This window comes from Abramis brama (assembly GCF_963993115.1).
Source record: "Abramis brama genome assembly, chromosome: 13".
In the NCBI taxonomy this organism is placed as follows: Eukaryota; Metazoa; Chordata; class Actinopteri; order Cypriniformes; family Leuciscidae; genus Abramis; species Abramis brama.
This window is the reverse complement of record NC_139975.1, coordinates 32,515,270-32,539,824: the sequence shown is the minus strand read 5'-3', so window position 1 is coordinate 32,539,824 and position 24,555 is coordinate 32,515,270. Positions and strand designations below refer to the sequence as shown.

General features: G+C 39.7%; 1 protein-coding gene across 2 annotated transcripts in view; it reads left to right on the top strand.

Moving 5' to 3' along the window:
* The window catches only part of gria3b (glutamate receptor, ionotropic, AMPA 3b), a 151,553-nt gene that overhangs the window by 29,071 nt on the left and 97,927 nt on the right, over positions 1-24,555 (top strand). For both annotated transcript variants that reach the window (XM_084133744.1, XM_084133743.1), the window contains exon 3: positions 8,196-8,435. In XM_084133744.1, the coding sequence (XP_083989870.1) occupies positions 8,196-8,435 (240 nt within the window). The remainder of the gene's footprint in view (positions 1-8,195; positions 8,436-24,555) is intronic.

The window sequence follows — 24,555 nt, the reverse complement described above, 5'->3', positions numbered from 1 at the left end:
ACTTCCCCTGAGCTCTCGCTGCCCACTCCAGCTCCTGCTATGGGTGCGACTAGCATGATATGCTAGAAATACTGAGTCCAAGGTCTCTGCTTTTTGTGTAAGTGACAGAAAACTTTTTTCCTGCAACAAACAAGCATGTAAGAGTGCGTCATTCTGTGATTTCAGACAGCTTCTGATCAGTGAGGAAGCACTTGCTTATTGAAAATGTAAATTTTCATGCAGCATTTTTACACCTTTTTTGAAGGTGTAAAATATATATATTTTTAAATACAGTAGTTTTAAAAAATGGCTTGACGTTAACTTTTTTTGCAAACCAGCCACTGTGGCTAGTGGTTTTCGTTTAATTTGGCGGCAGGTATATTAGGCTGCTGTCACTTTAAGACCTGACGCACAGATCCATTACACTGTTACACGTGCGTTTTCTTTCTCAACTGTTTACATTCACTTAAAACAGAACTGACTGTGTTTACGTGAATACTCACCAAGGAAGAACTCAATTTAGTACTGAGAGAAATTGAGTATTGGAAGCATTTCAGATATTTTAGGATCAATATGTATCGAAAAATCTATATTTTTACAACACTAACAGCACTTAGTTTATTATTTCAGATGCCTTTTTAAAAGACTACAACTGAAAAATAAGTATATTACATATAAAATTCAATCTGCCAAAGTGGCTTGTAGCAGTGACTGCATTACATGTAATCCACCTGCATTTGGCAGGTTGGCGGGGGTTAATGTCAAGCCCTGTTAATAACTGTTTATGATTCTTTAGAGTGAATTAGCACATTGTTTGGTATATAGCTACATATGTCTAAGTATAGCTAACATAGCTAAATGGTAGCATAGTTTTGAAACTGTACAGTGCTGATACCATGATTTCTGTGCAATTATCTGGTACAATTTAAAGTACCTTGGATTACAATATAAATGCCATGGTACATGAATATAATTATTCAGTACCATAATATTGCCATCTGACACCATGATACTACTAAAATGTGTTTTGTAAGGTAAGTTTAGTATAGCTTCCTGATAATTATCATCGGCCTATGGGAAAGAGTAATTGGATCTCAATGTCAGTGCACTTTCACTGGCTTCATTACCTGATACACTATCTAGTAGATGTGAGTTAGGTTACATGATAGCATGTTCTCCCTAGTGCTTCCTTGAGATTAGCTGTTTTTATTGCATGCCCTGTAAAATGCGCTGTGTTTTGTCAAATGCTACAGTAAATCCACAGCACCCCCTCATGCCGTATTACAATGGCATCTCTGGGCTGCATGCTTTCATTGCTCTCTACCCCGCTATAGGAACATGCTCAGTGCTGCACTGCTGATTGGGGATTAGGCAGTTGTGGGAGACTTTGTCAACAGCTTTCTGAAAATCCAATTACAGAATATCATAAGCTGTACATGCATCAACCCCAGTCATAAACCCCCAAGGGGGAGAAGAAGTAGAAGGAGATTGTTGCAACCATTGCCCTTGTAATACATTTCCTCTGTGGAGAATGGATGATTTGTTGGATATTCTAGCAGGAACAACAACATACTGCGACAACAGTGGATTGCAGAAAAATTGCTTAAGTGAATTAACAGTTTGTTCACAATTATTATTTGCTGGAATAGGTGGTCATTACTTCTATGTTCTTTTATGTAGAGACTGTTTTATTTCTAACAGGGAAAGATATCAGTTATGCATGCAGTCTTTGGAAGTCAGAATACTTTGTTCTATCCTTGTTTAAAGTGCAGAGACAACTATAAGTAAGTCATTCGTAGGTTGACTTAAGAGAGTAGACACTGTGGCACTATGGATCTATTCTTTCAAAACATTGCTCTGTTTTGCTTGAGTGGCCCGACATGTCGACCTCTGGGTTAACCACAAGCTTGGGGTGAAATTACGCAGTTCACCTTTAATAATTGGATTCAGATTTATGTTACCGTCAAGCTGCATTAGCTGTCATGTTTTGAAGGGCAGTTTAGTACTTTTATGATGCTTTGCCATTTTTTAAGCTTGATAGATTAACCATTCACTTTCATTGAATGAAAAATAACAGTGTGAGTATACTTAAAAACATCGATTTTAGTTAAGGAAGGCATCTGAGTTTGGAAAGACATGAATACACAATAACAGATTTTTTTTTTTATGTGTGAGTTTAGAAAACATTGTGGAAATCACTTTCTTAAATCTTGTATTTTTGTATACTTCATATATGCAATGGCTTTTTTTCTGGAATTTGCAATGTAGTTGTCATAATGACCTACAGTAGTAAAGGTCTCCAACAGCTGCTATCTCAAACAGTTCTTGTAATTAATTCACCACAAATTGGAATAAGGTAAAATGTGGTCTCTCTCTGAAACACAAAGGCTGAAATGATTGCATTTGGGTTATGAAATTTTAAATGTGATTTTTCACAAAGATCAGGAGACATAACCATGATATTGACAAGCTGATTAGTCATGGACTACACCAACTGCTGATGTCCAAGAGGCTGAAAGGTCTAGTGGCGAGTTATGGTATATTATGTGTGTGTGTGTGTATGGGGGGTTGGTATTGGTGCGGTGAGTCATGACCCTTGGACAGGGGAGCAAGACATGATGACTCTATTCTAAACCTTGGTGAGATGCATTCCTTCATAGCATTGTTCAACTAGGCACACTCCTGATGCAGAGGCTATTGAAAACAATTAAATGTAAACTACATATTGTTTTGTCCAAATTCTAAGACCATGATTTTTTGCTATATATTTTTGTGCAATATGTATAATGTTAAACTTTGTTGCATACAGCTGTAAGCCCTATGAGAAACAAAGAAAGACGGGGGAAGATATCCTCCTTAAGAAAAATTAGCATTTTACTTTTTAACATATATAGATATGAGTTAAGCATGTGCAGGTTGATGATGCATCAGCTAAAGCACAGGTGTCAAACTCAGTTTTATAGAACAAAATATAAAATTATTCAAAGAGGCTTTCTTACCCCATTACTTGTGGTCCTGGTCCTCCATACACAAGAAATATCTTCTTACCCCACCTTACCCTACTGTTTGTGTCCTGTGCGTGAGTGACCGTAAGGAGTTCCTATGTTCTATGGAGTTTCAGGTTTTTCATGCTCTATGTAGACATTATAAATCAGTCAAGTATGGGGTTTTATTTTGGCTGGAATGCTGCCTATGTACAGTATGCAGTGCAAATTGCTACTCATGTGTTGTAGTGAGCCAGTTTGTAACCCATAAACAGCCACAATGCCATCTGAAGGCTAACTGATGCTCCAGATCTGAAATGGCCAAAGAACAGAGGATACATTATGAAATGGCCATTAGTTTTATGCAGGGCTGCTGCTGGCCAAATGAGTGCCCTAAGCAGTGTTGTATTGTTATAGGGGGTCAGAATAGAACAATGAAATATTTAGAACATAAATTGTAATTATTTACAAACTTTACAGCATAAAACATCCCGCAGATGATTTTTTTTTCTTCACTTTTTCAAGATTTATTTATTTTGAGCAACAGAGATACAAACTTTGTTTTCTGCTTATAGGAGGCAGCAGTACTGTTCTGTGGTCAGTTCGATAAATTCGGCTCAAAAATACATATCTGTGCATGCAAGAGGATGTGGAATCTGAAAGTATTTGCCTTTCATAGACGCATCACAATTACACGCTTCTTTAGGAGGACGGGGATTCTTGTTTTCAGAAACAGTTTGAAGGACTTCACATGTCTCCTCACAAGAGCAGATACAATTACTTGCTCAAACCCCCAGAGGACTATCATCCTGTGAGCGTTGTGTTTGGGGGGAGGTGTTTGTAGGGGTGGCTGGAATAGCAGAAGCGGCAGAACGAGAAGAGAGAGAGAGGACTAAGGACAGAAGAGGACAGTGAATACCGAAAGCTGGATGATCGACTCTGACATTTGCAGCGATGTGTTCTAGGTCTCTGGGCCATGTACAATCATGGTGGTGAAAGATGGCTTCAAGTGCATGACACAGCGGTTAAATTATTTCAGCCGTCTGGACGGAGCCTTTTCTAATGGCTCTTATCGTTTCAACACCAGTGGCCTCACGGTCATTCGGAGCAGCCAGGCATGTGGAAATGCATTGTTACTGCTGCAGTGCAGAGAGCATCCTGATTAGCAGAACGAAGGCACGTTTTGACAAATACCCGGTAATGAGACCGCTAGTTGCTCGGGGGTGAGAAGGTAAAGATGGAGGGGCTGAGGAAGGATCCTTCAGCCATTGAGCGAGCCGTGGATAACATTGCCCCGCGCCCACCAGAGTAAACATGTTATCAAGATGTGACGTGACATGCCAGGACTCTCTGCATAATGAAAAGCAATGAGGCGATGCTCGCACTTCAAAACAGGGTTTATAGTGACTACAAGCACTGAAATTCGTCTTAATGTCATGGAATTACTTTAAGAAATTTGGCAAGGCCAGTAGTACAAACATTGTACTTCAAGTTGATAAAACAAAATGTTCAAGAATGTTCAAGAAGGGCCTCAATCAATCAAGGTCCTTGAACACTGAGTCCAAAATTTTTGTATGCGTTTTTTCGTATTCGTCATCCTAAAAATTCGTCACACACAGAAACCTTGCACACTGAAGCCCAATTTATACTTCTGCGTCGAACTGCCGCCGTAGCTACGTCGTAGGCTGTGTGTAGCGTGCGTACCCTTCGGCGTACCCTGACGTGCACCTCTCCAAAAATATAACAACGCGTCAACTCTACGCGGACGCAAGCGCTGTGATTGGTCTGCTAGGACCGCTCCCTCGGGTTTCACATGCGCGAGTTTCTGCGCGCGTCAACGCGGACAACGATGTAGAAGTATAAATGAAAACCAACGCGTTACCTACAGCGTAGAGGCTCCGGCGTAGGTCCGACGCAGAAGTATAAATCAGCCTTTAGTCCGATGCGTATTAATTAATCCGTTGCGAAACATCCGCAAAACAATACAAAGAGTCTTCAAGCAGTGAGGATGAGTTTGTTGTCCTCTCTCTTCTTAAAAATAGAAAAAGAAAGAGGAAATATTGGGTCCATCCAATCCTGAGATTGCGTGGAGAGTTCGGAGAGTTCCACCTCTGCGGGATTATCCCGAGCGATTCAAAGTTTACTTCAGGATGTCAGTGGCTCAGTTTGATGCTTTGCTAGCGATAATGGAGCCACATATTAAAAAGAAGAACACCAATTTCCGTGAACCAGTTGATCCTGAACAGTTCTGGATTTTGGCGTTCGCCTGTACGGTGGCTCTGAATTGTCGAACACCTTTCAAAATGCTTGCTACGGATGCGAAAAAAGCAGAAAATCGAACCCGATCCGATTACGGACGAAAGTTTCGGAGGCAGTGTGTAAACGTGATTGACACAACATGAGGTCGTATTTATTGTATACTCTTTTACACTCAAATGTTGCAAACCCTTCCCTTTGGATAATCCTAAAGGGACAGTTCACCTAAAAATAAAAATTCTCACCCACCCTTTAAGTCGTTCCAAACCTATAAGACTTTTGTTCATCTTCAAAAGTCAAATGAAGATATATTTTAATAAAACCTGAGAGATTTATGTCTCTCCATTAAAAGTCTATTCCATCAAAACGTCTTTTCCACCTCAGAAAGTTCATTCAGGGTCTCATATTCATAGTTATAATCAATTGTCAATTATTGTCAATCATCATTATGTAAATTCAAGCCTATCATGAAGCGTGCGCATGAATGAATTCTGGAATATAGCTTACAGTTGTCTTGCATTAATCCAGTTGCATTAATATTGTCGACCACATACATATTGTCCAACTGGTTATTTTGTCTTTTTTCGCAGTTTAACTGTGAAACCGGATTAAATTGCAAGTAATGTGGTTTAATGTGGAGTCCAATGCTGCTAATTTAATTAAGTAGCACAATTTATGTACTGCTTAGATAATGATGCTTTTGGCAAAGCGATTTAGAGATTAAACTACTTGTGTGCTTTGGAAAAAAACGGCCTTAGTCTTAAAACCAACTGAGATTGAGATATTCAGGAAGAGAAAGGTGCCAGGCCTGAAACGAGTAAGCTTAGGGGTTGAGAGACGATTGCAAGCAAAGGCATCTGACATAATTTATGTATTTGGTTTGAGTTTGTTCAAAGCCTGTCCTAATAAGTCCAGGACAACTGATGGAAGGAAAGCAGCCAGCTCCTATCCCTGAGGACAAAGGCTGTGTCAGAACTGGCCCAAATTAGGAGTAAACTAAAGGAAAGAAATCCTGCAAACCAGCAGAGTCAGTGAGGAGACGGGCAACTTACCTAGCCCCTTCAACGGGTAATTGTCACTCCGCTGCAGGCCTGTTATCACACATACATGCCAGAGTAATGCAGCTGCATGGATGTCCAGCTGTTGAGATGCCATCTTCTAGAGCAATAGACCAGACAGGGATTTTGGACTCTGGCCTAGTTAGACTTTGATATCAGCATAAGATCTGGTCCATTTAGTAACTTATTCAAGCCAAGGACAGGCAGTTTATATGTTATGTTTGGGCTTTGGGAAAATATGAAATCCTTGATACCAATAGAGTGATTGACCTGCTGGACTAATAAGTGGTCTCGGTTTGACTGGTGAGCCTGTTAGCTCCTGATGGCTGATCCCTCAACTACACCATCTGATTCTAATGGACCAATCAGGTTGGAGCTTAAGCTTTTGAGTGCAGCATGTGTCAGACAGCCATTGAACAGCAGTGAGGGGTCTGTCTGAGATCAAGCACTACTCCCCTCAACCATTACCAAGACATCAGAGCTCCGCTGTTCAGAGAGTTTAGTCACACGTCCAAATTGTTAGGAGAACATAAGAACTTTTCACATCTCTTCAAATGGCTAACAAATTAATTCTGAGAGAGAGAGAGAGAGACAGAGAGAGAGAGAGAGACAGAGAGAGAGAGAGAGAGAGAGAGAGAGAGAGAGAGAGAGAGAGAGATTCTGAAACACTCATATAATTTTGCACTTTCTGGTTGGCTGACATGTCTGTGGAGAGCGGGGCTTTAGAGAGAGGTTGAAAGAATGGTAGCGGTCTAATTCAGAAGTTCAGTCTGGTAGGAGTCAGCAAAATGGCTGAAATAGCTTAAAACACCTTTAACTGCTATTTTAGAAATTGTTTAAAGGGGTGGTATAATGCCCTTTTCATAAGATGTAAAATAAGTCTTTGATGTCCCCAGAGTGTGTATGTGAAGTTTTAGCTCAAAATACTCCACAGATATTTTTATATAGCATGTTAAAATTGTAAATTTTTGAGGGTGAGCAAAAGCAATTTCGTTAAAAGAAAATATCTCCCTTTGCTTTGAACTTTGAGATTTGTAACTTTGCAGATGTTGTTTATGCTCAAACAGCAACATTACACACTAACTAAGTGAAATCATAATCAACCACCCCTTTAATAGGCTTTTTAGAGGTACTTTTACAACATTACCAATCATACCATTGTTTAAGTAAGCAGTGTGCAGAGATGTTAGTGTTTTGTAGGAGACCACTTTTTTCATCAGCCAACAGTGAAGTATGAACATAGAAATGCTGAAAAGATCGATATCGCTGGTCAACCAGTTTGGATGCTGGTTTCCTCTCCAGGGTTCTTCACTATCTTGAAAATGTCTTGATAACGTTGTTAATTTAGCCACAGATTTCACGATTTGTTTATAAAAGTCTAAATCTGTTGTTACAGTGAACATTTGTAAATATCATTTAAGGGTTATATATCGATCATAAATTAATTTTATTTCTTGCATACAAAACTACCCATGTAGTTGTGTAAATATTGTAAATATTGTAACACAGATGAGCAGAGGTTTTCCGCAAAACCGCTTTGTATCCGTGTCAGTAATGAGATTGTTCTTGGTTCATAGAGATGTGCATAATTATTTGCTTCATTTGCGTCAAGTGTTTTGGGAGAATAAGGAACAGCCAATCAGACAGTGTTTTGTTTAGGGCAAGAGTGTATTGATGGGTTCTCACTGTCAGATGCAACGCAGCACTTTCATCTGCTGGAAATAATGCAATTATTTCTCTGCTCATATTCATGCAGTCAAAACAAATTTCCATGTTTGTACAGATTTTCCTATTATTGCAATTACTCACATGCCAAGATCATCCGATTCCATTTTGTAGGACTGATATAGAATTATGAAGTTGTTTATACTGTAACTTGGTCGTAAACCAACTAAAACTCATCTTGTTCTGATTCCAGTTTGTTCGCAGTTCTCCAGAGGGGTGTACGCCATCTTCGGCTTCTATGACAAGAAGTCCATGAACACGCTGACCTCCTTCTGCGGGGCTCTCCACACCTCCTTCGTCACACCCAGCTACCCCATCGACTCAGACGTGCAGTTCGTCATCCAGATGCGCCCTCCTCTAAAGGGCGCCGTCCTGAGTCTCCTGTCTCACTACAAGTGGGACAAGTTTGTCTACCTCTATGACACAGACAGAGGTAAGTCCTCTTAGTTTCCTGTGGAACTCCAAGCAAAATGGCTGGCCTACATTAGTTAGTGCTGATTTGTATTGTTTTTGCTGGGTTTGTAGCACATAAGGAGCAGGGCATGATGGGGGATGGATGCCCCATTTGGGTCCTTAGGGTCTGGATAGAGCGCCTGCAGTACTGGTGCAAAGGTCCAGATATCTCTGGATACATGATGAATTTAGAACTGATGTGCCCCAGTTCTGAGCTGCATAGACGAATTTGGGGCCCCTAAAATACTTATTAAATAGCTCACCTTACTTTCCTAATACAGTTCGTCTGCATTAACACTGCACAGGGATATTGATTTCAAACAGTAAACACATCAAGCTATTTATAAGAATGATTCACCCAAAATAAGAAAACTGTTCCTTCTCGCCTACAAGTCACTCTTTTCCTAAAGGAACTCAAAAAAGAGATGTTCTAAAGAAGGTTAACATTGCTCTTGTCCATACAGTGAAAGCATAAAATTAACTGTCTCACAGGAAAACATTACTATTTTACGAGGTGCAATTCCGTATGAATTTGTATGATGTGAATAATTTTTAGAAAAGAAAAAAGTGTGAGCATGAAGGTCCACCCCTAAACATAACCATCACTTTGGCGTAAGATTGTAGGAAAACGTACAAATGAGATTCTTCGAATTTTTGCAAAATAGCCACTAAATCGCCAAAATGTACAATAGAAATGAACTGCTATGAGCTAGTGACCATAAAACACCATACAGGTAGTCCATACAACTTGCACCCTATATATTCAAAGATTTCTGAAGCCATACAACAGGTTTATGCAGAAAACCATACAGAATTCTTTTTTTGATATTCATTGAAAATTAATTTATGCTGTACCATTCTGGAAGTACAACTGATATTTAGGAGATACAGCAAGATTATCAGTAAGTAATGGCTTAAATATCAGCTACTCAAAAAAATAAAAATAATAATAATAATAATAATACTGCTGGCTTCAGAAGACTAAAACCTTGTCCTAACCAGACACCATGTGATAAGATTTCAGTGAATCACAGATCACAGCCAATCAGAAGAGTGTGTGGGCGGGCTCTCTACTGTCTCGCACTCGCAACGAAATGGATGGGTACTTAATCAAAATTCACAAAAATTAACCCAGATTAACATTATTCAAAACACATAATTAGTAACCAAAACAGTTTTTGTCAAGATATATACTTGTTTACTCAAAGATCACAGTTTAAACAATCTTTTTTTTTTTTTTTTTTTTTAAGATCTGATGTAAATTTTTCATTGTGGATAATTAAAGTCATGCACAATGATATTCAAATCCAAATGAAACCATTTTATTATCATACAAAACACAATCAGTAACTGAGCAGTCAACCACAGTATTGCAGAAATAGAACATTTCTGAAAATTAAATCCCCTGTCTTAGGACAAAACTCTGTTTAACATGGAAAAGATCCCTTTTATCTTGAGTCTGGTTAGGACACGGTGTCAGAATGTAGTCATATGGACTGCCTTTATAGTGCTTTACTATGATTTAATTGTCATTTTAGACGTGAATCTGTTCTCATTCACTTTTATTATAGAACAGAGTAGTGTGAATATCCCGCCAAAAGTTTTTTTTTTTTTTTTACTACACCGAAGTAACGAATCCATGCAGGTTTTGAATAGAATTAGGATGAGTAAATAATGACATAATTTTAATTTTGTACAATGGATAATATGAGAAGAGGAAGTAAAATAATAGCAGCCTAAAATGTCTTTGTGACCCAATTAAAATTCAGAGCCACAACACGTCAATGCCTCATCACTCCCTCCCCCGAGCGCACCTGTTCTTGGGCCATGGTTTGTGTTTACGAATCATCAAGAGGTCACAATCTCCGTTTGACCCAGAAGACACCTGGCCGATGATCACAGTATAGATGGCACTGCAGTCGGCTTCTCTGCCGCACTCGTCTAGTTACAACATCTGTGCTGTTGTTTTGGTGCGGACGCCGCGCTGCCGTTCCACTATCCGTCCTATTTAACCATTCTTTTTGCTCGCAAGCAAATCATCATTTCCCATCGCTCATCTCAGACGGATTGAGCAATTAATTAAACTCAAGTGCTTTCTGTTGAGGAATATCTGCGATGAGTCAAAGCGTCTCACAAGCTTGAGGCGGTGATACTGGCATTTCGGGTCCCATTAAAGCCTGCTAGCATCCTGCGCTTGAGTTCACATTGGTTTTTCCAGCAAAAAGCATCTCTAATTAGATGAGACACAGAGCTAGCTCAAAAAGCTCAATGAGTCTTTCCCCCTTCCCATCCCAAAGTGTCCTTCCTAGCAGCTTCCGCCTGGATTTGTTTCACAGCGATTTAAAGGTCATTTTCCTGTAAGTTGCCAAGGAGCTTCTCAGTTCAGTAAAAGACAATGCAAAGAGCAGTTTTAGCATATCTCAAACTCCAGGACATGCAACCAATGACACTATGTAAATTGACTGGCATTTTAATTAAATCACATTAACATACATAATATCATGTAGGGCTGTCACAGCATTAGATTAACTTTGTTGATTTTGTTTGATCTTTTTTTGGAAAATGAATCAGTGGAAGTGGAGTTTTAGAAAGACGCTGCTGGATTGTTCACAAAATTGCAAAATATTGTGACACCCCTAATATGATATAAGTCAGCAATAAGGTAATCGAGGCTGTGCTGTATCGCAAAGCGGAGTGTCTGCAACCCACTGATCTTTTTTTTTCTTTTTTTGGCAGACAGAACAAGTAACAAACATAGCATAGCATACAATATTACAAAACAAAGAGTGACATTAATTGGTAGCAGGGGATCCAAAAATAATATCAAAATATTTTAAACACATTAATGACTTTTTGTTTTTTAACAATTTCAGTGAAGAATTTTGCCAACAGTATAAATAAATTAACAGTGTATTCAAGACCTTTGTTAACTTTGTTTTCATAATACACAATAATACATTTTAATGTAAAATAGTATTTAATCTTTGCTAAATTAAAGATAAATTCTGCCAAGCAACCCACTGATCTATATACATACAGTCGGCATCTAGTCATAGTTGGGGGCGTGGCGAGGGTGGAGTCGGTGTGGGGGAAAACACCACGAACATCGTGTGTATTTGAATGACAAAAATGTGGTATTGCGAGTCATTGACGCCTGCCGACCGGCAACGGTACATTGCAAAATGAACTGCAATAGGTTATGATTGCCCTTATTTAATTAAAAACTGGGTCAATGACCCAACCAAATGGCCGGAGGTGTCGTTTCCAGACATATTTTGTTATCTGGTTGAATCTCCAAGACATCGCGGTAGCTGTAGCGGTAACATTAGCCTATAACTCAATCAACTTTCGTATATGTTGCATACTATAACTCCATAAAACCTTGTCACTTACCAGTTGTACGTATGCTTCACTCCAAACTATTAATCCTTTTGTAAAACGGTGATCAGTAGTACGAAGTTGCCGAGGGACTGTGCTGACAGTTATCCCTAACTCACAGACTGCAGTGTGAATTGAGTGTAGACCACGAACTACTCCACAGGTTCGCGATTGGCCTATCAAGCGAGCCTATAGCTGATAACGCTAATGTGAATGAGACATCCCTTATGAAAAACAACTATAGGAATCTTGTAGTATTTTGGGACAAAATATTATAGTAATCCTATAGGAATACTATAGTATTTTGGGATACTATAGAAGTACTATAGATGTATTACAGAACATCACAGAAGTATTATACAGAAATCTTATAGGATTACTATAGTTCTTTTTCGTAAGGGATGTAGACAAATCTGGCCCACTGCCTAATACGAGTTTAACACCCACTACTATATCACACAGGGATCTACTCACACAGTAATCTCAAAAAAGAAAGCTCAAAAGCCATTTTGTCCTCCTTTCCAGTTCTGTGTGTTTATTAGGAAGGATGTAGAACTTCAATTCATAATTTGTTTGTTTATTGGCGGTACAGAAAACGACACAGCAACTCTTCGGCATGATTGTCCCGTGTATTTCAATTAGCGCCAAGGCAATGTTTTCCCCCACGGGCTAAATTCACATCACGTGACGGGGCGTTCCCGGGGGCGTTCCCAGACCAACCATCTGTATGTATAGAATGACTGGATAGCTCATGATGTCATAAACAGTGAAGCCACCGCGCCGCCATATTGGTATTCCCTAGTGAGCTCACGCTTTCTATTGAATCAGTAGGACATTTTATGATTTGACTGAGAAAACATTGCCTAAGGAGTCACCGTTTTTAAATCTAAAGTATCCCTTTACATTCTTACAATGCAAACATCCTAAGCATTTAAATGGATATTTGTTTAAAGTCGGAAATTTTTCCTGCTCATTAAAACGGCAATTTCTTAGCTAAAGGAACAAAAAAGCTGTATGAGAACACTATAGTTGGCCTTCACTGAAGAGCTATCTTCACAGGTAAGAAAAACAGTTTGATACTATTAATTAGTGAATGCTAAAGAATGAGCAGAGAGAGAGAGAGACAGACAGACAGACAGACCCGGCCGCCGTGCGCGCACTCTCACCGTCTTCAGACAACACGAGCTCTCTCTCCCTCGCGCATATTGCTCTCTCTCCCTCGCGCATATCATAATCATTTGACACGAGGTCGGAAGACCGATTGTGTTTTATATATCAGTAGTTTGTTCGAATAAAGTGTTTGATTAGTTAGCAAGTACATGTTAGGGAAATGCATAATACAAATTGTATGGCTTAATGTAAGTAACGGTAAACGGACTCTGCACGAAGCTCTTTTGAAGCTGTCAAATGGTGTCGCTATTGGACACTTAATTGTGATTATTGCTGCTCTGAGGTTTCTTCTAGGCTACTGTTGACTGTTTTAATGTTACTACTTACAGGGCTTGAATTACAGCCTGTGGGCAGTTTTTCTACATCCTTTTGTGAACGTCATTTTCCACTTGTATGCTGTACAGCGGGTACACAAAGCAGTGTTGCCAACTATTTTCAAAGTAAAGTAGCTAACGCCTTCCCTAAAAGTCGCTAAATGTCGCTAGATTACGTCATACGTCAATTAGCATATTCATGACGTCATCGCGTCGTACTTGCGTTCTGCCTGCCTAATGTGTTTTCTCGTAAAATTCATGCTCACATACTGCTTTATAATATAATATAATATAATATAATATAATATAATATAATATAATATAGCCGAATGTACAATAAAGCTGTTCTCATTTCCTTTTTTTTTTTGTCAGACAATAGAACGAGTAGCTAGTGAATGACTACATTTTTTATGTGTAAAATTATCTGAATTGAGAGAGTTCGGGAACTGGGTGAAAGCACTGTAATAGTGAGTATTACAAGTGATAAGCACAAGAAAAGAAAGGGAAGAAAATGGTCAAACTAAATTCTTTAAATATAAAACAAAAGAGAAGCAGATAAGTGATAAGTCTGTAGAAACAACCACTCATTCACGTCTGTCAGCTGCCGTGCTGCTGCTCCTCTCATTCACTGAACAGGGTAGACGCAGAGAGAGGTGTGACGGCAGGGAGAAAGCAAGATCTCGCGCTCGCAGGACTGTGTTGGCAACATTTGGAGGTTACTGAGGTTTGTCCAAAAAGTCGCTAGATTTGTCGCTAGTCGCTTTTTTGAAAATATGTCGCTAAAGGGGTCTGAAAAGTTGCTAAAAATAGCGACAAAGGCGCTAAGTTGGCAACACTGCTTAAAAGTGTCGTCGGAGCTACCAATCTCTGTATAGCGGCCGTTGGAGCCCTCTGCTGGTAGAGAATCGTAAGATGGCCGCTCGAACACTTCCGGTGGCTTCACTGCCTGATGGCAGTTTAGAACGCCATGAGCTAGATCAGTGCTGCAACCCCTTCAGCCGTGACTTATTCACAATACAGCACTAGCCTCGAGTACCTTATTGCTTTTATATAACGGTTACCACACAATACAAATATTAAAGCCAAAAAAATCAATATGTATCAATGCAACTTTCATGAAGTAAAATCACTAAAAGCCTTCCTTCCCCTGGAAAAAATAGTCCCTGACTGTGAACAGCAACAGTTTTTTGTATTACATTATTTCACCATTAGATGGCGGCAAACTGTCTTTATGAGCGAGTCAGTCAGTAGAGAAGACTTCTATATTGAAAGGACTGAAACTTGTGAACTCGGAGAAGTAAGACGCAACTGGCAAATGACTTGAGTGCCAGGGCACAGGAAAACCCCATGACTGTTAAAAGTTAAAGATATCGCAGCGGACATTCAAATAGATTTTTATTAGGAACATATGACTGAGCTGAAGGGAAATGCTATATCTACTGTAAATGCAGGTACTCTCGACCTCTCACAATACTCTACTCTAGTTTTAATGAACAATATCAATGAGAATGTATGTTTACGTTGCTAAGAGTGGTTGCTAGGGGTGTTGTGTAGTGATACATAGAACCGTTGGGTGAAGCGATCATTGATGCGTTTTATTGTGAATAAATCAGCTATTGACCAAAAACAGTAAATAGTATTTGACATAACAGTACCACATAACAGTATTTGCTGAAAAAGACCCAAAATTATGAAGACATTACATTAATGTCAGACATGCTTTAAATTTAAAGGCTTTTGTGTCGAGTTTAGGTGTTGGATTTGCTCAATGGCTTATTAAGGAATATATAAATAGGTTAAGGGGCATGATTAAATATATTAATATTTGAACTAAATTAATGTGTTAAATTGACATCCCAAATTATTACTAATTACAGCAGACACATGCATCTAATGCAAGTATACAGCCAAACTAAATAATGCAGCAATTATGTTGCATTAAAACACTATAGCTTCTCGCTCGGATTATTGGCTCAGATTTAAGCCCCGTGCCCGTCCAGCATCCCTCCCTCAAAGGCAGCAGTGAAATGTAATCCTTATTACTGGAACCCCAGGAGAGGATTAACTGAGTTTATTAAAGCACTTCATCAGGAACCTTAAGTCAAGTTGACACTTGGCACATCACATGGACACGTACATCAAATGGCATGACCCTGACGTGACATGGACGGATGTGGCACAGAGTTGCTGGCCAAGAGTGTTTATTCTGTTTTTGGCATGGATCACTAATTTTGCGTAAGGTTAGGGTGCTTATATTCTCATCAATCTGTCCTTTTGATTGTTGTTGTTAGTTTATTGTTAGGGTTACAGTGTTTGCGACAGGATTTTGTGAGATTATGGGGGGTGGACCTAATAATTTTATATTATTATATTATTATTATGACTGTAATAGCCAAATATTATAAAACAAATGCACTGTAAAATAAATTAAAATGGTGCCCATTACGTTCCCAAATGCACACTAAACTCTAGGGCTGGACCCGAATATTCGAATATTCGTTCGGTGGGTTGGTATTCGATTTGAAAATTTGACATTCGAATATTCATTTTTTTTGGGGGGGGGGGGGGGGGGGGGGGGGTTTGCACACCTGGAATCCCCCTCGAAACGATTCGATTTTTTTATAAGATACTTCAAAACATCGCTAGAGACCTTTTATGTTATTATGAGAAGTTTTCAAATGTTTTCAGTTCATAATGAATCAGTGGCAGCACATATTCGACTATGGCGGGCCAGCGGAGTCTAGGTAATTAATGGGAAACACTGGAGTCAGTGCAGGATGTAGGATATAGGCTTAGTGTTTGTTTGACAGAAATATTATCTCAATACCAACAAAAGATGTTGATCCAGGAACACATCCAGGGATGTTTTATTTGAGGAGGCAAGGAAGGCGCTTCCTAAAAAGAAAATAAACAGTTTGCAAAGACAAAACATAAGGGCCCGGTTTCACAGACAGGGTTTAGATTAAGCCAGGATTAGGCCTTAGTTCATTAAGAAGCTTTTCTAAACGTGCCTCATAAAACACATTACTGGGGCATCTTGAGACAAAACAATGGATCTGATATATTTTAAGATCTGTCAGTGCAATTTGCTTTCAGTTAAAACAGCTCAAACATGCTTTTTAGTCTGGAACTAGCTTAAGCCTTGCCTGTGATAGCGGGGGAAGGAATATTACACAATATGAGATCAGATAGTATGAACAGCCAAACCTCCCTTGAGCACATTATGTTCTCATTGAGCTCCAGCAGTGTGAAGTGAGTGTGAGGGGGGAAGACCAGATACAGATACTCTGGAACATCTCTGTTCGATCCTGTCAATGTGATAATGCCCACTTCTCGTGCGCGCACTCGGTCCACAGATCATTCTGGATGGGTCAAACTGGTGGAGATGGACAGACTAATTACAAAGTAAACAACTCATCCACTCAGATATCAACACTTTCAGTCAACTTAAAATGACTTGAAATGATGATCTGCATGCAAGCTTGTTTTAGCTAGTTATTAGTCTGGTTAAATTAAAGCTGCAACTTTGTGCCTGCGATCATCATGACACCTTGCAATGTAAAGACAATAAAAATGTGCAAACTTGATACAATTTTTACTTTGTTTTAATAAATAGTGTTAATATAAAACATACAAAATTATTTTTATATAAACATACAAGAATATTATAGTAATAATTTACATTTGACAAAAAAAAGGAGGGAGGCAGAGAGTGGACCTTCTCATTTAAAAAATAAATAAATCTGCCACATGGCACTGAACATGTCCTACTTGACAAGATCTTAGTCAACACAATATTATGGGTCTGTACACTGAAATATTCAATTCTGTAAACCTACTTTTAGCTTTGAATCTGCTAGGAATGTGTCTGTTTTACTGCTACAGGACCATTTCTAGTTCATTCATGTAGGATAATAGCAACCCCCAATCTGCCCCCCGGCACCCATCAGCTCAATAAAAGCAATTATTTGTCCCATGCAAAGGACAGATAAATGCATCTATAATGCATCTAGCAAAGCCAGCTTGATTCTGCAGTTCTTGGTTCAATGGTTTTCTCTTTCAGGTGAACTACTGTTATGCTCGTGCAACAGTTCAAAGTCATGTTTACAAGGTCCTAAGCTGAAAGTCTAACTAATCACTGTTTGCAAGGTTTGAAAGATACTTTCTAGCTTTGTATCTGGCACTTAGTAGTAAGTAAACTAGATACCGATGAGCAGAACAGTATATATACCGCTTTATTTGAGATATGTCTATGAAATAATCTGTACTCGTGAAATAATACCAATTTTGGGCAGAACAGAAATTACACAGCCCTGCATATTTAAAAAATAGATTCTCTTGATTTGCAAAAAAGGCCTAATATTACATAATTTGATGATGCTGAGTTAAAAAATATCAAACAATGTTTTTCTCTTGAATCAGACAGAGATACAGTAATATTGCAAGATTACATTTATTTGAATTAATGAATTATATAATTTATTTGAATTAATTATCGAGAGAGGTGTGTGTGAGTGAATCACATGTGTCTGTGCAGCGTTTATCTCTACTATCAACGAAGCTGTGACTTTACATAAATACAAGTTTATAAGCTTTTTCTCCCCAAATTCTGTCATTTTCTGTCACTGATTGGATGCAGTAAAACACCCACAAACATTGGGGTCATGTTTGCATTTCTTCTGTCACTGGTCATAATTCTAACCTTGAAATCAAGGTTTAAAATAATGTCATGCATGTGAAAACCAGCTGAGAATTGAGCAAAGTTGCATCCTGGAAGATGGGAATCATGTCTTTGTGGCAGTTTATCTGATGATCAAGACTTCTTCACCTTACAAATGGATGTCGAAAGCAAAAATGCTACGAAAAACACATCATATGAGAATGACATGCTAGAGCAAATCATGAAATAAGCATTTCAAAATTAGTCAGAAACAAGTACATTTCATTAAGCAAATATGATGCAGGGTGGTGTTTCACTGAGTATATATTCTCTGTCTTTCTTTCTTTCTTTAATTCATTATTTATTTCATCTGTTTTACATGTAGGTCCATGAATTTCCTATAAACTCTCCTAAACAGCAAAAATCAAAACAAACTGGCGGGTTGCTTAACATGTCATCAGATACTCTCTTCATATCCAAATAGTCGACTATTGGAATGATACAGTATGATATATACTGTATAAAGAAGACTTTATGCCAGGAATGGCATTGCAATGGCCTTGCAATACATTGGCCAGGCATTCACGTCAGCATCTGCATACTGTTTGTGGCCTTAAAAAGAAACAAATCAAACGGCGGTAGAAGTCTTTATTTCTGCAGACTTTGAGTTTCTCCTTGACATAAGTTGAGGAGTGAATACATTTATCCACAGTATGCATGCAAGTAAAAGAGAAGAAGCTGTGTGTGTGGGAGCACTGGGAAGAAGTGAGATGGATTTTGCCCTTTCTGAAGTGGCGGTCAGGTATGGGCAGATAATTGCGGGGCTTGTGCAGCAGAGACGGATGATTACAGGGTTTATTGTCTCTCGCAGGCACAATCAACCTTACCTCATGTCCCTGATTCAGCACACTCACTGCCACTTGATTTATGGGCTTCGGTGGCTCTCTCTCCCTCGCTCAGGCTTCATCATGGCTGCTATATTGCTTGAATTCTTTCTCCTATACACTTTCTTCCTCTTTTCCATCATTGTATTTCTCGTTGTCGATCTGGTGCAGATATAGGTCCATCTCTGCTGGACACAGGGTCATGCACAAGGCCTGATTTGATATTAACTTAGCTAAAAGGGTTTTGGACATTTGTGATGTTTGCCTAGACATCATATTTTTCTGTACATGTCAGGTCATACAAATTCAAGTGAAATCGCCAACCCGTACAATACTTAGGAATTCTCATGAGATTGGATTGCATGTACAGTAGGGTTAACTAAATAATTAACTAAAACTAAACCATCCCAACCTCTTTCCACTTGAAATAAAAGGCATATTAACTTCAATAATTTAAAATCTAAAAACCTTATAACCTTATTTTATTTCAGCTAGTTTCCAAGGCAACATTTCTCATTTTTATTTAGTTTAAAGGGATAGTTCACTTAAAAATGAAAATTCTGTCATACTCACCCCCAAGTTGTTTCAAACCTGTATGAGTTTCTTTCTTCTGCTGAACATAAAGGAAGATATTTTGAAGAATGTCGGTAACCAGACAGTTGATGGACCCCATTGACCTCCATAGTAGGAAAAAGTCAATGGGGTCCATCAACTGTTTGTTTACTAACATTCTTCAAAATATCTTCCTTCGTGTTCAGCAGAAGAAAGAAACTCATACAGGTTTGAAACAACTTGAGGGAGAGTAATTTCTGTAATGACAGAATTTTCATTTTTAAGTGAACTATTCCTTTAAGTTGATGTTTTAAAATAACTAAAACTGAAATAATAATTAATAAAAATTATATAGACAAACAACACTACAAAGTTATAAAAACTTTGACTAAAATTTAAATAAACACAGAAAACAAAAATAAAAAAAATTGATTGATAAATTGATAAACGAATATAATAATATCTCAATGATAATAAGGGCACGTTTACATGACAATGATGTGCAAAACAAACAAACAACAAGATTGTCAAAACGATCCGCGTTCACATGGATCCATGAAAACGTTTATAAATGCTGTATTCTGCTCCCAGGCCAGTAGATGGTTATGGCTCTTTATAAAGAAACACTACGTGCCTATAGACTGAACACATAATATGTTCGTAATACGTTTTGTTGTTTCCACAGAGGTGATAATGGTATAGTTTTGAAACGTGTTTTTCAGGCCCCCAAAACGCCTTTATCGTGTAAATGAACGACCAAAGCACATAAAAAGATTTCATATGTTAGTTAAAAACAGTGTTGTGTAAACAGCCCCTTTAATAACACTGGTTGCACTTACACAGCTAAATTTCTTTCAATTGACGTCAGTAAATTCCTCTTACAGTCATTCTGTCCTGTGGCCAATTCAATTCAAATTCAGTTCCATTTCACAAACTGTGAATCTCTTCTAGAAACAGAAGAGAAAAGCAGCCCAGGGTGCAACTCTGACTGTTTGAAAGCATTTTTTCTTTCATTTGACATTTGTGACTGGCAATTTTAGAAAAGAAGTGACATTGCATGGAAGAGACCCACCAGCCATATTTATGTACAGAACAACATTTATCCCAGCAGGACCTTGACTATCTTGACCTTGCCAACTGCATGCACTGCAAAAACTGAAATCTAAGAAAGCAAAAAAATCTTTTTTTGCCATGAAAGATAAGAAAAAGTCTTATAAAATACATTGCACACTAGACTATAAATATTATTTTTTTGTCTTCTTTAGTAGCCTGGAAATCCAGACCCAAATTCGAAAGATTAAGGGTCTGGCATCGACTAATGAAAATCGCCCAACTTGAGGGGCGGCACCAAGCATGCATTTGAAAATCTCACTGCACACAATTGGATAACACTACGACCAATCACAACTGAGCTAACTGGTAGATTAGAATCTTGCCGAATCCGGTCGGCAAAACAGCAAAAACGTCCTTCTTGCAAAGGAACGATTCGAGCGCCGTCTTCTGTTTCTCTTTTAGATAAAAACCCAAGTCTAACTCGTTCATTGTAGCGGCCAAAGCCGTTTCAAACAACTGGTGTTCATCCATAGCCATCTTGCAATGTTTACTAATGACTTCGACGTCACAGCGCTGTCGTTATCTCGCCTCTGGCCCGCCTATATCAGATAACCCGATGTGATTGGTGCAGCATGTTCAATTAGATTGTTGTAATAAGAATAGTAATTTTAAGACTAATATCACTCATTCAATATCATTCTAATTTCAAGAATCTTAATTAAGAAAGGTCAAATATGATTTTTTTTTATTTATTTATTTAGCATTTTTATCATTTAAATAAGCTGAATTTAAGGTTACATTTTCTAGTTAATGCAATCTTCACTAAAATAATGTATTATTTAATGCTTATAAAAAGTGAAAACTGCATAGTTTTAATGCAATTTTCACTTAATTTATTTATTATTCAATTCTTATGAAAAGCATTTTTGTCTAGTTTTAAGATCCAATAGCATTTACTAGTGACTAGATATTATACATATAGATATTTAGACTAAATAGATATGCTATTTTCAAAAATTCTTATCAAGTCAATTCCCTTTTGAAAGGGAACTCACCCTGTGTCAATGACGCTATGGGAAACGCCCTCAGCATGAACCGGTGTCTGAAAAGCTATCCAATCACGGAAATCAAAATTGACCGGCGACAGCCTATGACATCACTAGTACGACCCAGAAGTATAAAAGGGGCGTCTAGAGAACATGTCATCCACTTATCATCTTCAGGGACTGTTTTGTCTGATTTGCAATCACCTGAAAAAGGTAAGAAACAATTATGGCAAATGATAAGCGTTTCAAGAAGTGTGTGGATCCGTGTCTCTGGTATCTGACACCAGATGACACACACAACTTGTGCGTTTACTGTTTGGGCGAAGAGCACGCACAATCAGCTCTCGAGAGACCTGATTGTGCAGAATGTGAGAGTTTTCCGCTAAGAAAACTCCACTCTCGTCTGGCCCTCTTCTCGAGGGAAGAGGGACAGGCATCTGGGCCCAGTGGTTCGGTTCCTCGGAGACTCGGATCATGGGGTTCCCAGATGGAGCTCGCCGATGAGTTTGAGAGAGATGTTTCTCTCTCACGCCCGTCAGAAACTCGCGAGGGTGAGCTGCTGGAAGACGATGTGTAATCTCTTATATCCTCTGATCAAGCAGCAAGTGCTCTGCTGGCACCTAGCCCAAAAGAGCAGGAGATGGTTGATGAGGGTGAAGAAGAGGTACTACATGAACCCTCACAACCTCCCTGCCCCGCGTATGATGAGCTGTTGGGTGTTATGGAGCACACTTCACCGATGCTTCAGCTGCCTTGGGAGCGTGTGAAGGAAAAAGCCGTTCGCGGCAGGCTGGATGAGCGGTTCCTTTCTGGCCATAACTCCCCAGCTCCTGTGAGCCTTCCATTCCTTCCTGATCTGCATACTGAGATAAAGAAGGCATGGATGAACCCATATTCTGCACACATCCATCGTCAGCAGCAGGCAAACTACGCTGATGTCGAGGGGATGCGTGAACGTGGGTATGTGTTGATGATCCCAATCGACGAGACGTTCGCGAACTATCTCATCGGCACTGAAAGCTCCGCCCCTGCCTTCCAAGCCACTCAAGATGACATCTCGCTTGAATGTCAGCAGGTCAGGCTGGGGCTACTTTACACACAATGTCTGTGTTACAAGCACACCAAGCCGACCTGCTGAAGGATTTGGATCAGGGTCAGCCTACAGCCCTGATGCAGTGGACGAGCTGTGCCGCACCACGGATCTGGCTCTTCAGGCCACCAGACAAACCACTTCCTCGATTTGGAAGGTCAATGGTGGCGATAGTGGCCACGAAGAGACATCTGTGGCTGAACCTGGCTGACCTCGGGGAGAAAGAAAAGGGTTTTCTCCTCGATGCCCTGGTTTCGCCATCTGAACTTTTTGGCACCTCCGTTGAGACGGTGGTGGAAAAGTTCAGAGAGGCGAATGCGTGCTCGGCTGCATTTAAATCATTCATTCCACTGCGGTCCGAATCCACGCCCAGACAGCCAGGGGGTCCTGGCCCATCCCGGTTCGAGGATCAGAGACATGGCCAGAGGTTCTGCACCGCCCCTCACGCCCCTCCTCGTCCAAGGAGAAGGTCGCAGAGGAGGCGCGACTTAAGGAAGAAGAGGGAACTGAGGGAGGTGATCCAACACAGGCACTCCCAACGTCAGTGAAGGATCCCCTTCCTCTGAGGGTGAATAACAACCACACTCTCCTCTCTTATTTATTTATTCTCCTCTCTTGAATATCTTCCCATTAAAACGGAATCCTTCTGAAGGTCTGGAGTCGGTCTTGGTAGTGAGCGCGTACTTTCTAGCTTTTGGGTGGTAGGCCTTCATTCTGAGAATAAAGTTTAGGCCGCCGCTCTACGAGCAGCAGGATGATCTTGGTAGGTCTTTATTAAAAGGTTGTTAAACTTTAGACCTCGGTTCCCTGTTTGGAAAGTGTTAAGGGGTATGTTTGATATGAAGTTATGTAAAAATAGGATTTTCATGATTATTTTTATAGGTAGGCTGGGACGGGTCTGACTACACTCCCTTAGAGCGCCCAGCCTCCACAATCTTTCAAAGCACTGTGTAGATCCAGGATCGAGTAGAGTTACTCCCCTCGTTTGCAAGGGTTATAAAGCGCTGTGCTGTGTTCTACTCTCCAGGATGCCCGTCTCTATGATCCGGTTTCACTTTGTTTTTTGTGAGAGACTCTGTTTAGGAAACAGACAGGTGGTTGACAAGACTAGGTCAGTAGATTTGATCGGGTCAGCCTCCCTGGTGGGGTTGACTTTATGTCCCCCTCAGAAAGTGACTGGATGGGACTCCTTTCGGACCCCCTAGCCATATTCCCTTAAAGGAACCCCTTCCATGGAAGCTGTTGGTTCCAAGCCTTTGAGTGGCCTTGTTGTTTTTTCCTTGTTAGGAGGCCTCTTTGAGGGTTATAGCTTTGGCAGTGACCGTAGGGAATAATGTCACTGACAGCCTGTATGTGACCCGAAGGTGGAGTGTTTCTTGGCATTTCAGGGTGAAACTGCCAGTTCTGACGTTTCTGCCACGAGCCATAATTGGCATGCACTCCCATCAGCATGGTGGGATTGTATATCGTTCCCCATAGCGTCTAGGTTACGACTGTAACCTCTGTCCCCTGAGAACTGGGAACGAGACATTGCATTGTTAGCCATGCCTCGGGGATGCCTTCTGAACAGTCCCTTCAGACGATAAGTGGATGACATGTTCTCTAGGCGCCCCTTTTATACTTCTAGGTCGCACTAATAGTGATGTCATAGGCTGTCGCCAGTCAATTTCGATTGCCGTGATAGTTTTTCAGACACCGGTTCACGTGGAGGGCGTTTCCCATAGCGTCATCAACACAGTGTCTCGATCCCTATTCTCAGGGAACAGAGGTTACAGTCGTAACCTAGACGGTTTGCTTACCCCATTGGCAGGTTTTTTTTTGTTTGTTTGTTTTTTGCTTGATTTTAGTACACTTTTTACCTAGATTTAAGAGCATCCTGCTTGTTTCAAGAAGGGCATTTTTTTGCAGTCTGCTACTCTCTGTAGTGAGGGAGAGACACCCTGATCAATGCTT